Raw genomic sequence first — 16076 nt, 5'->3', positions numbered from 1 at the left:
AGAAAAAGTAAATATACCATGTATATGCGAAAAGATGTGAGACATGTGTACACATAGAAGTGTCATCAGGACATTCAGAAGATGTATACAGGTAAATGTAATTTACTTAAACACCAGATGCATTAATAGAAGACTAGATCCCATAGTATGGAATAAAAATTTTTATCTAATAAAACTTTCTTTAATAATATTTGCCCTCTGTGGTTATGCATTTCAGTCATTTTTTCAGATAGGAAGTGCCCAGCCTCCTTCCATAGACATTGAACTGTGGCATAAAAACATTTAAGAGTCCAGTTTCTCAATCAAAAACTATAGAATCACCTTATGAAAAACTGTAAAAATTAATTTTGCATAAAAGCTATTTTGACAACACAAAAAGCCATTAACCCAGCATGCATGAGTGCCTCTACCCATCCCCCAAACAAATTCAGCTAAGAAATTCAAGTTGGGAGCGGACACAGACAAACAGACCAGTAAAGTATAGTGTGCATGATAGAAAGTGCCCGCTATGTTTATAGTGCTATCCAGCACCTGGAGAGAAACCAGAAAACCTCCTATTAAATCCTTCTGTGTTTCTAACACTGTTGCAAAGCTATAGTGAATTCTAATTGTATAAACAGTTATGGGGAAATGTGAGAAAGTGTGAGGCCATGTCAAATCAGTGGCACATACGATAAATATATCACAGCATTACGCATGTTGGATATGAATTTTCTGACTAGCAACCCAGATGCATTTACCAAAACTGTCACAAAGTTAGCTAGTTTTCCTGTTTCAGTCTGATTACATAACCAGCTTCGCAAAGCTAAAGCATGTACAGCAGGTCACTTTCCCTTCTCATCAGTTTAGGTGGATTTTATTTTTAATAATACATGATCGCCAATATTTAGAATATGAATAAAATCTGCTGCTCACACAAGCCTAAGAATACATATTTTAAAATGACTGATTGGATACCTTCATGTTTTGTTTAAGGCATGAACAATGGCATATGAATGGGAAGAGCTTCCAGAAAAGCATTATGTCTTTTTGACAAGGCCAGTCCAAGCACATCCCACTAAAGGACTAGCCTCAAGCTGGAAATGATAGACTGTTGTAACACAAGAGTTTTTAACAAAATAAGTTAAAACAAAATTTTTTTTTCTTGCATTTTGTTTGTTTGTTGTTACTCTCAATGTCTGTTTTAAGCACCAGTTGCAATTTTGTGTATTACAACCTCTTCTGAACAACTTTGGATAATGTATCTGCTTCCTTTGTTTTGCATTTTAAATACATGAAACTTTAAAGGTTATTTTTAAATGGCTGCTGCAAAATAAAAAGGATCCAAAAGTGGTCAGGGACCTGGTCTAATGCACTTTCGAAAGTCCATTATAAAGATGAATATAAAAGCAAATGGTAGGTTTTCTGTAGACCCACAAACCACATTTAGCTATAAGAAACATATTGTGCATAGTTATTAATTTTTTCTTCAGAGAGTGATATGTTTACTAGATCTACATTCTCAGTTTACCAGAGTATGGGGGTTTCTACTTTACTAAAGCCAGGATCCTTTCGCAGTTCCCAATAAGTGTCATTAGAAACCCAGCTCTCTCTTTGATTGGCATCGATAACTTTTCTGCAAAAGCAAAAAAAGACAAAACAAACCCAGATGAAAATTGTCTTAATAAAGGTTTGATTTAATATTTTAAAAGGATAAAGCATAAACATCAGAGATTTAAAAATAAAACAATTTCATAACCTGTGTTAAAAGTGAAGGCATTTTAGAATATCTAAGGATCCAATTCTACCATCTGATTCATAGAACCCTGCACCCATGTGACGCCCTATTGACTTCAATGGACTCTGTGTGTCTGTATGTGTCCAACCATGTAGACGAAATTGCAAGTTGGGAGCCTGATTTACTTCCACCATTTGTGCTGTTTGTTTCCTTTCTGCATTTCACTCATTTTCTACAATAAAATTATGCCAATCATTTTCACCAGTTAAGGGAATGTTTTAATTAAAACAAAAAAAAAAGCAACCACACTACCTCTCCCTGCAAAAACAAAACAAAAACCAGAGTAATTACAATTTGAAAAACGACCTTAAAAATTCTGTTCAAGTTGTTTTAAACCTTCTTTCCACCACCACTTTCTTTTTTTAAATTACACAGCTAAATTTAGGACAAAAATGAGTTGATACATTTCCTTTGGTATTTCCTTCTCCACTATTAAGTTTGAGGCACATTGGCAGGGTGATCTGAAGAAATATTTAAGACTATTGCCCACGTCTTACTTCTCTTGTGGACTAACTGGGAACGTCAGCTTCCTAGTTTGGTTAACCAGTATTAAATTAATTTAAAAATATGTTAAAATTGCTTCAGATATGGGTCAGAGATCCGAAAATATTTCTTGGAATTGGATTGTTTCCATCTTTTCACTTCTTTATTACACTACCCTGGGCCTGCCTATTTAAGAGGCAGATGCCCTCTGCATTGACCTCTTATGTTGGTGGCTGCACAGAAAACAAATTATAGACTTATTACTGAAATCACTTTACTCACTTAAAAAATTTTGGTTTGTATTCAATGTTGTTCTCCTCCATGTTCCGCCTTCGACTTCTCTGGAGTTCCTCTATTCTTTGCTTTTCTGTGGCTGCTGCTTCTACATTTCCTTCTTCCAAAAGTCTATACAGATAACAATGGATCTTTTAGTAAATATACAATCTCATCTTCTGTAAAAGCACATTGTGTAACAACATTGCCAGAAAAACATTCATCCCAGAAAACAAGGCCAGAAGCCTAGAAAAGCTATTTGTCCTTGAAAAGAGCTACTGAGTTCTATGCACCAGCTTTAAGGCCATTCAAAAAGTAAAATTATTTAATTTATACTTCGGAATCTGAAATATAATTTCTTAGTCTTGTTTACATTTTCAGCTCCTCAGAGCAAGCCTCCTACTCTCTGCACAAACAACAGGATAGGATCCTTCCCTAGCATGCAAGAGAATAATAAGAAACAAGAATCGCTGATATGCTGGCTCACCAGCTACACATGCATGACCTATAGTGAGGCATGTGCATCTCTCCAGCTATCATATGATACTGCCAACAGCAAGTACTACCAATGGGCAAACATTGCTTCTATTCATGGGAGTAGGAAAGGACACGCCAGAGCATGTATTTGCTGGAACTTTCTGGAATTCTTCCTCTGCCAGAAGAATCCCCATAGCACCAGGATCTCTGTATGCTTCCCTTTCCTGAACTGGATAAGCCAAGACTTTTACTGTAACATTTAACATTTTCTTTTCTAGCAAAATCTAAGGCATAGCACATATTATAGTGCAGATCTGGGAAAAATTCAATGCTGGGGTTCAAACTCTGCCATAAAACAATCATAAATATTAAACATATAAATGAGCTTTCTTGCCTCTGATCTGGCCTGAATCGTGCATCTGTTGTTGGAAGAATATCTTTCAATACAGGATCTAACTCATTGAGTTCAATAGCGAACCTTGTAAAGCCATAATAACGTTCATAGTGGGTTGGCATGGAGCCTGTATAAACATATTTAAGAAAGAAAAATGCTTATTTTACTATTTTTATAAACACATACACAGAGCCCAATGAATTTATAAAGCTATAATAGACAATAAAATATTTATACATTCTAATTCCTTTATTTGATATAATTTTAAAATGTATCAAATATTATTTTCTAGGTAGAACGTCTTTCATTTAATATGAATGGTAACTTATTACACAGTAGAGTTATTTACATAACAGATCAAGACTTTTAAAATCTTTCTTTGCTTTTGGGAAATATCTGAAATATTTCTTCTTTCAAGTTAAAAAATAAATCAGTCTCCACAAAAGCAAATTTACTGGGTCTCCCTCCAAATGTTGGTACCTAAACAGGTTCATAGTGTGTGATTCACCATTGCCCTACGGCTCCTCTCCACCAGTGCAAAATGGGTGTAAAATGCCATCAAATTAGAATAGGGACTGTTTACACTCTGTGATGTTATCTGATAAAATATGACCATGTAGATCATTGCTGCCATCACTGTTATATAATTACTACAAATCTTGTACAAAATGTGGCATGTAAGATGTCTATGAAAGGATATGATTCACTGAATATGATTATGCTATCTTTATTCATGTATCATTTTTGTATTTCAAGTTATGAGTATTGGCTCTATAACTGGATTTCAAATGTTTGCTCCTGGGATAACTGCCACAAGGTATTTAGCCTGCACATCTTGAAGGGACTATTCAAATTAAGTTGCTCATCAAGGAACACTTAACTCACAATGGACCATGGGAGACACCTATCTACACTTAATGGACTTTCCTGCTATGACTAAGCGAAATTATGCAGGGACATGTGACTTGCCCAGGTGACTCCAAACTCCATCTTTTACCTGTAATTTTCCACTAGCTGTGCTAAGAGCTTTGTTTGAAACAATGGATTTCCCTCCACATGTCAGAAGCTATAAAAGGCCCTGGAAACATCTCCATTTGGCCTCTTTCCTGCTCCAGCCACTTTCCTGCTCAAATCTCTGGACTTATATTAACGGGAGCATTCTAAACAAGGATTTGGAAGCAACCAGAGACTTGACTTAAGCCAGCAGTTTATTTCATCACTGCGACAAGCCCAAACCAAGAACTTTGCAATTATTGTATAGCATTTGATTCCTTTAACCAATTTTAACTCTCACCTTTCTTTATTTTTTTTATAAACAAACCTTTAGATTTTAGATATTAAAGGATAGGCAATAGCATGATTATTGGGTAGGATATGAGTTATATATTGACCAGGGTGCGTGGCTGGTCCTTCGGGATCAGAAGAACCTTTCATTTGATGAAACTGGTTGTAAGGAACCACTCATCATTAAGTCTAGTGTTTTTGGTGATGATACAAGGGCTGGAATGCCTAAGGAAACAGCTGTAATCTGACTTCTTGTTAGCCAGTGTGGTGAAACAAAAGTTTACTTTTGTTGCTGGTCTGGTATATCTTAAGGGAAAATAACCACCAGTTTTGGGGTGTATCTGCCCTATTTCTCAGCAGTTTGTCCTGAATTTGCTATTCTCAGTTGTGACCCACAAAGGCACAGCTACACACCCACTTTGCTCTAGAGTAAGGAGGTGCATGGTAATGGTGGTTTGAACCCTCATTGTCTCTTTAAGCAAGTAAGCAATTTTTAAGAAACTTAAGTCAATGGGAACCGCAAGTGCGCACTACCTTTTAAAACCAGACCATTAGGGCAATAAGGGATTGACACGAACCTGTTTCTCCTTTCACTTATACTGGTTTTACACCAATGTAATTCCGTTTAATCCAATGAAGATACCCTGATCTGCACAGCTGTGAGAGGAGGATAAGGCTAACATTTACATTTTCCTTTCTCCAAAATCAAATTATTTCCTCAGATTATGTTTCCAACATGATAAATACCCGTGACCAAATTTTAGCCTCAGATTTGGAGTAAAATCTAAAAAATGACTCATGAGATGGAGCACACAAACTTTTTAGATACTTTTACATTTATAATAAAAGATACCGATAGCTGCTCTGCCAATTCCTCATTATTTATCTAGCTGTATATTCTGTTTCTCCGTTTGTATTTAAAAAGGGAGGCTAAAAGCAGCTTTTCACGAGACTAAAGCCACCTGAAGGATTTCAGTTGACCAGAATTTTCTTACCTGGTCTCCATATACATTTTGCTGAAGGTGCAACCCCACAGTACAGCCCTTCATGCCACTTTCCAAAGAGGCGATGCACCACCTTTCCTTCTTGGTCCATGACAATCCCTTGGACTTCATTTACATTTGAATTCCAATAATTCACCTGAAAATGTACCAAAGTGAAAAAAGTGAACGAAGTTGATTTCCTTGTCACACTGTATATCACACTATCCCACTGCATACTTCTTCTAAAAATTGTGACACGTAAAAGTCAACTGCGGCCAGATCCTCAACAGAGGAAAATTAGAGGCTATTAATTTCTTGAAATTGAAGACATGCATAAGGATATGACATCTTTGCAATTCTGCTACAAAAATTATCTCAGCAAATCTATACAGAATTAGCTTGCCTAGCAGACGTCTACCCGGTTTAGATTATAAAGTCTTAATGGGCTGTGACTCCATCATTAGGTATCTTTTTTCCAGTACCCGGCACATTGTTGGCACCTCAGGAATTAGAATTTAGTCCAATTAAATATCATTTACATTAAAACACAAAACAGAAAATGGCAGCCTGGAACATTCTGGAACAACATAATATGCTGAGCTTTTGTGTTGATCTCTAAAACTAACTAGGGAAAAGTTTCCTTGTATATCTCAACATACTTTTAAACAAGTGGATTACAATGAAAAATGTTTGGTTCACAATATTTTATAGATAGTGTGACAGGGTAAGGCCAGAAGGCTATAGGAAAGTAGTGAGAAACAGGTGTGTTAGCCCCAGGCTAAACAAATCCCTGTTACCATGGTAACCAAATGGCAGTTGCTCCAGGTTAATCAAGACACCTGGGGCCAATTAAGATCCTTCCAGAAAGCAGTGGAGACAGCTTGGTTGATTAGGACACCTGGCTGAAACTAGTTAAAAGCCTCCCAGTTAGTCAGGTGTGTGTGTGGAGGGGGGGGTGTCAGGAGCTGTAGGAGGAAGTCACGCTGCTGGAGAAACGGAGCAGTACAAACCCTATCAGGCACAAGAAAGGAGGCCGTGAGGTAAGGGTGATGTAGATATTGAGGAAGTGGGGGCTGCTGTGGGGAAATGACCCAGGGAACTGTACTCGTCCTGTTTCCAAAATGTCAGCTACCAAGTGATGCTACTATCAGGGTCCCTGTGCTGGAGCCCAGAGTAGAGGGTGGGCCTGGGCTCTCCCCCGCAACTAATCACTGAGACTGGGAGACAACAGAGACTGTGCGAGGGAAGATAGCTTCTCCTCACCTCCCTTGCTGGCTTATGATGAAAATGGCTCAGTAGGCTGTGACCCTTGCCTCTAGAGAGAGAAGGGCTACATGGAGGGTCACAGTGAGCCTCTGAGGCTAGCGTAATCCGCCAGGAAGCGCGGGACCCACTGAGACAAGGTCAGAGCTTTGTCACAATAGGAAAACAACAGAATCATAGAAGTGTAGAACAAGAAGGGACCTCAATAGGTCATCTAGTCCAGTTCCTGGCACTCAAGGCAGGACTAACTAATAACATAACAGAATGTTTCTGCATAAGAATCTATATATATTACAAATGCTTCTTATCTGCCACTGATGGGTGGTTCCAGATTCTGCATCAAAGTTATCTTTTGTCCCACCTCAATCTACTGCCAATCCCCATAATGACTGCAATTTAAAACAAAGAAAATCGGAATACTAGGTGCATCAACATATATATGTTTACTGAACATAGCAGTATTTTCTGGTGAAAATAGCAGTCTGGTTGTTTGTAACAGGGTTCAAGCTCATTTAATTATCTGTGCACACTGGTAATATATAGTCTTTTCACCAGTCAGATTCCTACACCATTCTGTAGTAGGAACAGACCCGCTCCTTAAAGTTAAAAAATCAGACGTATATTTTTTCTCTTCCCAGACGCCTAAGCTGCTGCCACTGCCACTCTAAAGACTGGCAAATTCTTTGCCCAGATCCTGTTACCTAAATGGGGGGGGGGACTACTTTCATCCCACAGCACCCTGTATTTGCTTTCTCTCATTCTCTCCAATGTCCTCCTTTTCTCAGGCATTTCTATTCCCTTCCCTTTTACCTTTAAACAGTCTGGTTCCGAAGCACTGACCAAGTCCTGACCTGAGACAAGCTACAATGCATCACTGCAGCAACTGAGGTGGGCCTTTTGACATTGAAGTGTATGTAGCAACACCAGTGATAATAAACTCATTATTTTAATTATTTTTACAAAAAAATTAAGCTCTAGCAGATCCATCTTACTGTTTTTATACAGAACTATCACCAGGATATATAAATACAATGAAGCAGAACACCATTATTCTAAATAGATACGAAACTTAGGATCAAATTCAAATTAGAACAGTCTAAATCCAGAGTAACTGCTCTGAAGGACAGAGTTCCTCCTGGTTTTTACTGGCCTAATAGAACAGAATTTGGCCATTTGCATTTTAAAATTAAAAAAATAGTAATGTATTGTCAATGATGCTGACATCAAATGGGCACAGACACACACTGACATCAAATGGGCTGGTCCAGCAACAACAGAGACATGTTAATACTGGCAGACATCTCAGATCACAATTTAGGTGAAGTTTTGTTATTGGGCTTCTTACCCGATAAGATAGCAGTGACGATACAGAACAGGGAAGAAGGAATTTAGGGGAACAGCAGACGACTGAGAAGACAGAGGAAACTGTAGCCAGGTCTCGGCTAAGAAAATAGTTCTGCTTACTTTTTGTCATATATTACCGTTGCATGACAAATCATAAATTACCTTGACAAATGTGAGTTTACAAATACAAACACTGCTTTTTGTGTTTCTGATAGTTATTTCTCCATAATGCTCTATCCATCTCCTTCCACTAAGGATGTTGTGTATGCAGGTGGTGACTTTGTTCCACACGTAGTAATCTCCATACCTGGGAATAATGTTAGTATATAATTGGTAATGTAAATTACATTTCAATATTACTGACAAAAAGTGAAATCCAGCCAGATAATCACATACACAAAATAAGATATCCCTCAAAAACATCTGAATCAGTAGTCTGGCTCATTAAAAGTGTGGATTCCACACTATTATTCCCCATTATTAATCCTAAATTATTCTATATGGGTGAAATTCACGAGAGGCTCTGTGGACCACTAAAGTCCTGCATTAAAGGCTCAATCCCTGTAGTACTGAACACTTTGGTCCTGATCAGCGACTTCATTAGCATTAGATTTAAAGTTCAGCATGATCTACAATGCTGTGGTGGACTAGAGTCCTGGTTACCATGTATTTCTCTCAGATGCAATGGGAACTAATAAAAGTAAAAATAGGTCTGAAATAGAAAGAATAGAGACGAAGTGGGGAGCAGTAACTCAATGGCATATTGTCCCCTTTCCTGAGAATTCCTCTGGCAACTCCACGCAGTCAGAGCTTCCCCAGTCCTGGGGGTTGGGAGGATGGAGCCAGAGAGCAGATGCTATACATGGCATGCTCCCCTCTGAACCTGTCAGATAGCCAGGCCAATAGATATATGCAGGAGGCGACGTTGATCTTTTGGTATTAGCTTCCACTTTGTGACAAGATGGAGGAAAATGTAAGAAAGATTCCCTACAGAAGCTGTGCTGCCAAAGGGCGGAGTGCACCCAAGATCTAAGATCTGCAGATGGGGTTTGGGAGGCCACACACTGCTTGACCTCTGTGACCAAATCCCCTCTTCCCTCCCTGAGGGCTACATTTGAAAGAAGCCATTTGGCCCTGTCTACACTACAGAAGATTGTGAAACATTTCCCTGTTGTGTTAATCCTGGTTCAGATGAGCCCAGCATTAGCACCCTTGAGAGCCCTACTGCAGACATAGCGCCAGCTGCCGACAGAGTTGAACGGATTTGCTCCGGGCAGCTCAGCACTCCAACGACTGGGTATGGAGTTATGCCTCCTCACATGCACCTATTTTCCTCTACCAGTGAGATGCTTTTAGAGAGTTCCCTGGTTTTCCCTCCAAGTGCCTGACTGACTAAGCCTTCAGCCTCCAACAATGCTTCATCACCTCATCCTGCAATGGGAGATCAGAGCAGGGAGCTCACATCCTGCCAGCTGCTAATCATGTAGGATCTCTACTCCCCCCTTCACAATCCATCCAGCCCTCAGAAGGAAGAGTAACTGCCTAGATTTAAAACAAAACAACAACAACAAAAAACAGCCGAAGGAAACAAGACAGTAACTTACTTTGGAAAAGTCACATTCAGTGTTCCAATTGGCAGGATTTCCATTGATTTCCCCCAGAACTTATTTTTCCATCTGATATCTAAATAATAGTGAAATATTAGAAAATTACAAAAGACCAAAATATTATACTTTCTGAGATCTATGCCACTAAATGGCATACCAGATGATCTATGCCAGACTGCCTGTTTTGAACAGAACATTAACCTGCTTTGAAGACAGAAAAAGGGTTATTCCGGAGGGACCACCTTATGTCAGAGAGGCTAATGTACCCCTTGTCTTCTAACAGATAACAGTGTGTTCTGTATAAAGCTTTAAATAAAGACAGCCGAACAAATAAACATAATTCAAGTCACTCTGGCAGTGATGATAAAATACTGCATCAGCTCGTTCCTTACAGTTTAAAATTGAAACACTTTAGAGCAACAGCCAGCATAACTTAATATAATAACTCTACTAATCTCTTAAATAAATTCAAGAGAACTACATCCCTAATTATAATAATTTTGAGATCATAACATTTTTATATGATTAAAAACTTGATCTTTAGGCTTTTGAATTAAAATATATACCTTGCCAAAACACAAAATTCTTTGATTCACAGTGACAGGCAGAAACGGGTGGATGATGGCTAACCTGGAAAAAGAAATTACAGTGAGGACTTGTTTAACACAAAAGAAGTCTTTCATTTTTAAAAATCAGTGCACCCAACAGTTACCTCAAGTTAAAAACTGTACAGTCATGTATATTACAAGAAAACAAACACACAAAAAGCCTCAGCATGTTTAACGTGAAGTAGACTTTATTTTTACAGCCTCCTACATTAAAGAATATATTTTACATAAATCATTTTAGTTTCTTTTACATTTTTTTCTGGATTTAACAACTTTCACGTCAAACTCTATTTACTCTAGTGGGAATAGAAGCTCTTAACTATAAAGAGAAATTAAAGTCACTCCGCTGTCCAAAGAAATGAAGATTTACATAGAAACAGGTTTTACCTGCTCTGAGAAAAATCGGAATCCTTTGTCTTCCCTAATACATTCATAAGTCTCACCGAGCACTGGATTGAATGGCTTGCTTCCTGCTCTGTAGTAAGTGGAGGCATACCCTGAAGCTGCAAAGGCAGCTATAAGAACCTGTTAAAACACAGAAAAACAGCTAAAGATTCCTCGGTATGCTCTCTCATCATTGTCAATTGTGCGGGCAGCAATGTGAATAAATGTATCATTTAAAAACACTTAATTGCCCCTTTATTCGTTCACTATTTGAAGGGCTACATAGTAACAGAAAACTATCTATGTCCTGCAAAGTAATGAATGGAAAGGAAAGCCTGCAGCATCTGGTTATTTATGTGTCTGAATAATACACAAACTTTTGGGCGGCACATCACCATAGCCTCTGGGCACACAGAAAACATAAAACAATACAATAGGATCTTGCTAATCTATACAGCCCATAATTCACAAACAAAAACTGATGATCTCTCACCATTCCTCAGCAGAGGTTTAATGGCAGAGTTTGTATTAGCTGAAGTCTCACAATATTAAGAATTTATTACGTTTACGAAATATACTACAGAACATTCACTATTTGCTTTGAAGTGCCATTATAGAGGCACTGGAAATGATGACTTCACAGTTGAAGTTGTACTGATATTTTCATTTAGAGAAGGATTAAGATCCCTTTGTTTCTTCCTTTAAATTCAGATTAAATTTTGTCTCCAAATTTGGCACAATAATTCTTCAGAGGACAACTGAATTCTCTATGTAATATTTTTGATAAAATATTTAATAACTTTACAGTTGTGGCCAGATTTTCAAAATTTTGAAATTTTGTTCTGTTCTTCCTCACATTTGTTTGGGCTCTTCTAGCTAAACAACCAAAGTTCCCACAAACTTCAGAATTCTCTCTCTCTCTCTCACACACACACACACACACACACAGACCCAACTGTCACATTGCACATAGGCCACTTTTGAACTTTACACTTATGGCATGTCTACACTGCCCTATAGATTGGACTACAGGGCTGCGAACAGCAGTGCGCACAAAAGTGCCGTGCAGTAACTCCCCTGTGTGGACACTGCAGACATGAACTAAAAGGTTCCCGGTTCACATTAAGGTCTATGTTAATACAAAGTAGGAACGTTTTAGTTCGCACCTGCAGCATCCATGTGAGGGAGATACAGGGAAGCACTCTGGGGTGCACTGCTATTCACACATCCACAATCTGAATTGTGGGACAATGTAGACATGTCTGCTGTTTTGGGCCACCCAGGCAGTACAAAATGGCTGTATTTTAGCCATAACTGACTAGAAGATAATTCCTTTCACTCTCCGCTGGCATAAAGCTGGCAGAGGTGGGGAGCTGCCTCCTTCACCAGATGTCCCCCCACCCCAGTGCAGGGAGAGGAGGAGGGGCATCTCAGGGATGCAGCAAAGTATACCTAGTTCTCTACTGGCGTGAAGTCTCTTAGGGTATGTCTACACTGCAATAAAACACCTGCCGTTGGCCTGGGTCAACTGACTTGGGTTCACAGGGCTCAGGCTGCAAGGCTATAAAACTGCAGTGTAGACGTTAGGGCTCGGGTTGGAGCCTGGGCTCTGGGACACCACGGTGCAGGAGAGTCCCTCAGTCTGAACATGTACACTGCAATTTTATAGCCCCGCAGCCCAAGCCCTGTGAGCCAGAGTCAGCTGACGTGGGCCAGCTGTGAGTGTTTTATTGCAAGTATAGACATACCCTGAGGGACCTTAGCAGTAACTTAGGCTAGGGCCAGATGGTGCAGGATTGGGGAGTTGCAATTGGTCCAGGACTGCCCTTCCCTTTTGTGCCTGAGCTCTGCTCAGGGTCTGTGGACAATCTGGCCCATAAAAAGATATTCTCCTCATTCAGGATAAACTAACTGAGTTTTCAATCTTAATGTTCTTTCATCATAGGTTTTTTGGTATAATTTCCTAGGTTTTTAAAAAAGCAAACTGCAAAAACAGAAATTCCATCATGCAGCATCGTAGTGACACCCACATGATTCATCAGCAGGATTGGAACCTTTAGATCCATTGTAGAACACTCTGTTACTTGAGCTAATTGAGTAAATGATAGCAGCAGCTGGTTGTCATCCTCTGAATGGACTAGCACTAGAGGGCGATGAGACACTTTCCCAGTTGGTTTCACGGATATTTGCTGACAACAGAGGACTCAGAAATCTTGGGTTCCATTCTAGGCTAAGGAGGGGAATGTGCTCTAATCTGCTCATTCCCCCCAAGCATGATCCTTTCTGGCCCTATCCCTCCAGCCTATCCCTGCCCTATTCGTGTCTCTTCCCCCCGCCCCATGGCTCACTGTCCCAGTCCCATTCTCTTCTCCTAACCAATCCCACCCTCCATTCTTCAGGCTTCTCATTCCAGTCTCAGTCTCCCGTATCTGTAACTCCCTATCCTAACCTCTTCCAGTCTCATCCTGCCCCACCAGGCTGCTTGCCCAGCCAATCCCACTCAGCTCCTCATCCAATCTGACTCTTCCCTTCCCCGGCCTCCCATCACTCCCACACCTATGTTACCCCTGCCTACTGGCTCCCAGTCGCAGTCTCTTTTCCTCCAGTTCTGCCACGAAGCCCCAAGCAGGATGCAGCACTCACTGGCACAGATCCATCGTCTTTAGCGCCTTGAGGAAAGAGAAGTTGCTGAGGGCAAGAATGCGAACCGACGAAGGAAGTGTGGATGGGGTATTGAATGATATCACTGCTTATTTCCTTGCTTTTTACAGTTTGCCTTGGTGGCCTATGCAGTCTAACAACCTTCACTCACAGTTAACATTTATGTGTGGGTATCCTTAATAAGAAACTACACTAACTAAATAAATGTACAAGTATGCAGATATAATATCCCCAAGCTTTTTATTGTGTTTGGGTGTTTACTCACTAATTTGCAAAATTCACAATGTGCTTCCCAGTCATTAGTGAGATTTAGTGAGGTATAAACTCAATAATACTTATAGACACTCTCTATAGAATATAAATGTAAGCGATGTCCACAATGGGCAAGCAAACCAAGACAAAGATATAATCACCATTGCCTATTGTACCAACAGCAAACTACTTAGTTGTTACTCTCAAACTCAGGAAAATATCTTATACAAATGGTGTACACACTGGACACTGATAAACCAAGGAAGAAAACTGTATAGCCAAGGACTTTTAAATGAAATCCTATGGCCACCAATCCCCATTTATTCAATCCTAGGAACCAATCCCCATATGAACTGTAATTATAGGAAATGGGGTTGGAGTAGGGAGAAATGCCTAATCCAGCCAGGTACTAGATCATTCAGGGTTATCAGATCATAACTAATAGCTGGAATTGCATCCTGAAATGATGTGGAACTTTGAGCGGAGCACAGAGCCCTGCGATAGAGCACCCATGGAAAAAAATTAGTGTGTACTTAGCACCCACCGACAGCCAGCTCCCCCGCTTCCTCCCAGCACCTCCCATCCGCAGCGATGAGCTGTTCTGCAGCATGCAGGAGGCGCAGGGGAAGAGGGGGTAGGAGCGGGGACGGGGCGCACTCAGGGGTGGAACTGGGCGGGAAGAGGCGGGGCAGTGGTGGAGCAGGGGGAAGAAGAGGTGGGGTGCGGGCTTGGGAGAAGTGGGGCTGGGGGCTGGGGCAGAGCAGGGGTGGAGGCTTGGGGGAAGAGAGTCGGTGGGGGTGACGCCTGGGGCGGAGTGGCGGCAGGGGGTGGAGCATCCCTGGGGCCCGGAGGAAGACACCACCTGTGCAGACATATGCTTTCAAACAGAGGAAGCAGGCAATCCCCATCAACTAGTTCAGGTGTTTTCTCTCACTACCTCATTGGACTGAGCCTCAACTAGTGCATTGTCATTTCAACCTCTTTTAATCCAGAAATTAGAAAGCCATGAGACTGTAGACGAATAGGCACCACCCCTATGGGTGTTCCAGGGCTGGAGCACCCACAGAAAAAAATAGTGAGTGCTCAGCACCCACCAGCAGCCCCCCCCAAAGTCAGCTCTGCCCTTTCCCCCCAGTGCCTCCTGCTCGCCGGTGGGCCCTGTCGATCAGCTCCTTCCCCTCCCGCCTACTGCCAACCAGCTGTTCAGCAGCGTGCAGGAGGTACTGTGGTGTGAGGGTAGTGATGGTGGGCTGTGCTCGGAGGAAGGGGGCGGAACAGGGTGGGGCGGGGTCACAGCTGAGAAGAGGCGGGAGTGGGGTGGGGGCTTGGGGAAGGGGCGGGGTGGGGGCAAGGCCTGGGGCGGAATGGGGATCGAGCACCCTATGGCAACTCAGAAAGATGGCGCCTCTGATGAGATCAGCATCATCTGGATGCTGATGGAATTACGGTTCCAAAAGTCTCGCAATTTCTCTGGGCAATCTCACATATACAATGAACCAGGGGAATGACAAAATGGAACCCTGTGCAGGATACACACAAGAGCCCCTGGGGAAGATGAGAAAAATCTAAGCTTTTGCATATACAAAGTTGTGCTGTACTAAATTTATTACCATGCGTTCGTATGGATCATCAGTTTCAGCAGCTTTGTCCAGGAGTTCACTGTATTCCAGTTCTTCACAAAGGTGTTGTAAAGTATTAAGAGGTTCATTTAGTTCAACTGGCATGGAGACTTTGGAGAGATCTTTGCCAATATTATTTCTCAAAATATTCCACAGATTGATATTACTGGTATCAGGACAGGGAGCTGGGAGACAAGTCCGACGTCCATTCCTGAATGCACCTCCTGCTAGCTCACCATTAAGAACTGCATGGGGGGAGAAGAAGAGGAAGAAAATATAATTGTATTGAAATCTCCCCTTTAAAAACATAACAAAATTCATTCATGGGACCAAATTCACCACTGGAATTGCACTACAGGTGCAATTCCATTGATTTCAGCTGAATTGTGCCTGATTATACCAGCAGTAAATTTGGCTCATGATCTGAAAACAAATGTAATTTTCTGAAGTTTTTTAAAAATATGGTGTATACTTTGTCGGAAAACGTTGTCTGCAACACTGGTGTTGTCCTCAGATATGTTATCACTCACATCACTGATATAGGATTCATCATCAGAAGCCTACAGAAGAAAAAATTTAAAAATTAGTGAATGAAATCCAGGACATCACTTATACAGTAAAAACACAAATAAATTAAGCAAAACAAACATTCAAAGGAACCACGTTT

At 40.7% G+C, this 16076-nt stretch overlaps 1 protein-coding gene across 13 annotated transcripts in view; it reads right to left on the bottom strand.

Moving 5' to 3' along the window:
• OSBPL6 (oxysterol binding protein like 6) overlaps nucleotides 1-16076 on the bottom strand; it is a 223187-nt gene that overhangs the window by 28036 nt on the left and 179075 nt on the right. For 9 of the 13 annotated variants that reach the window (XM_073306022.2, XM_073306013.2, XM_073306012.2 and 6 more), the window contains 10 exons: nucleotides 15882-15969; nucleotides 15401-15654; nucleotides 10881-11018; nucleotides 10452-10515; nucleotides 9883-9961; nucleotides 8441-8585; nucleotides 5684-5828; nucleotides 3405-3531; nucleotides 2543-2665; nucleotides 1511-1615 (listed from right to left, as the gene is read on the bottom strand). In XM_073306022.2, coding sequence (XP_073162123.1) covers nucleotides 1511-1615; nucleotides 2543-2665; nucleotides 3405-3531; nucleotides 5684-5828; nucleotides 8441-8585; nucleotides 9883-9961; nucleotides 10452-10515; nucleotides 10881-11018; nucleotides 15401-15654; nucleotides 15882-15969 — 1268 coding nt within the window. Of the gene's footprint in view, nucleotides 1-4; nucleotides 1616-2542; nucleotides 2666-3404; nucleotides 3532-5683; nucleotides 5829-8440; nucleotides 8586-9882; nucleotides 9962-10451; nucleotides 10516-10880; nucleotides 11019-15400; nucleotides 15655-15881; nucleotides 15970-16076 lie in introns of those variants that run through there. The other 4 variants (XM_073306020.2, XM_073306023.2, XM_073306025.2 and 1 more) reach the window with 1 other exon arrangement.

Source organism: Lepidochelys kempii, chromosome 11 (assembly GCF_965140285.1).
Source record: "Lepidochelys kempii isolate rLepKem1 chromosome 11, rLepKem1.hap1, whole genome shotgun sequence".
NCBI lineage: Eukaryota > Metazoa > Chordata > Testudines > Cheloniidae > Lepidochelys > Lepidochelys kempii.
Note: the sequence above shows the minus strand (reverse complement) of the source record. Positions and strands in the feature narration are given on the sequence as shown.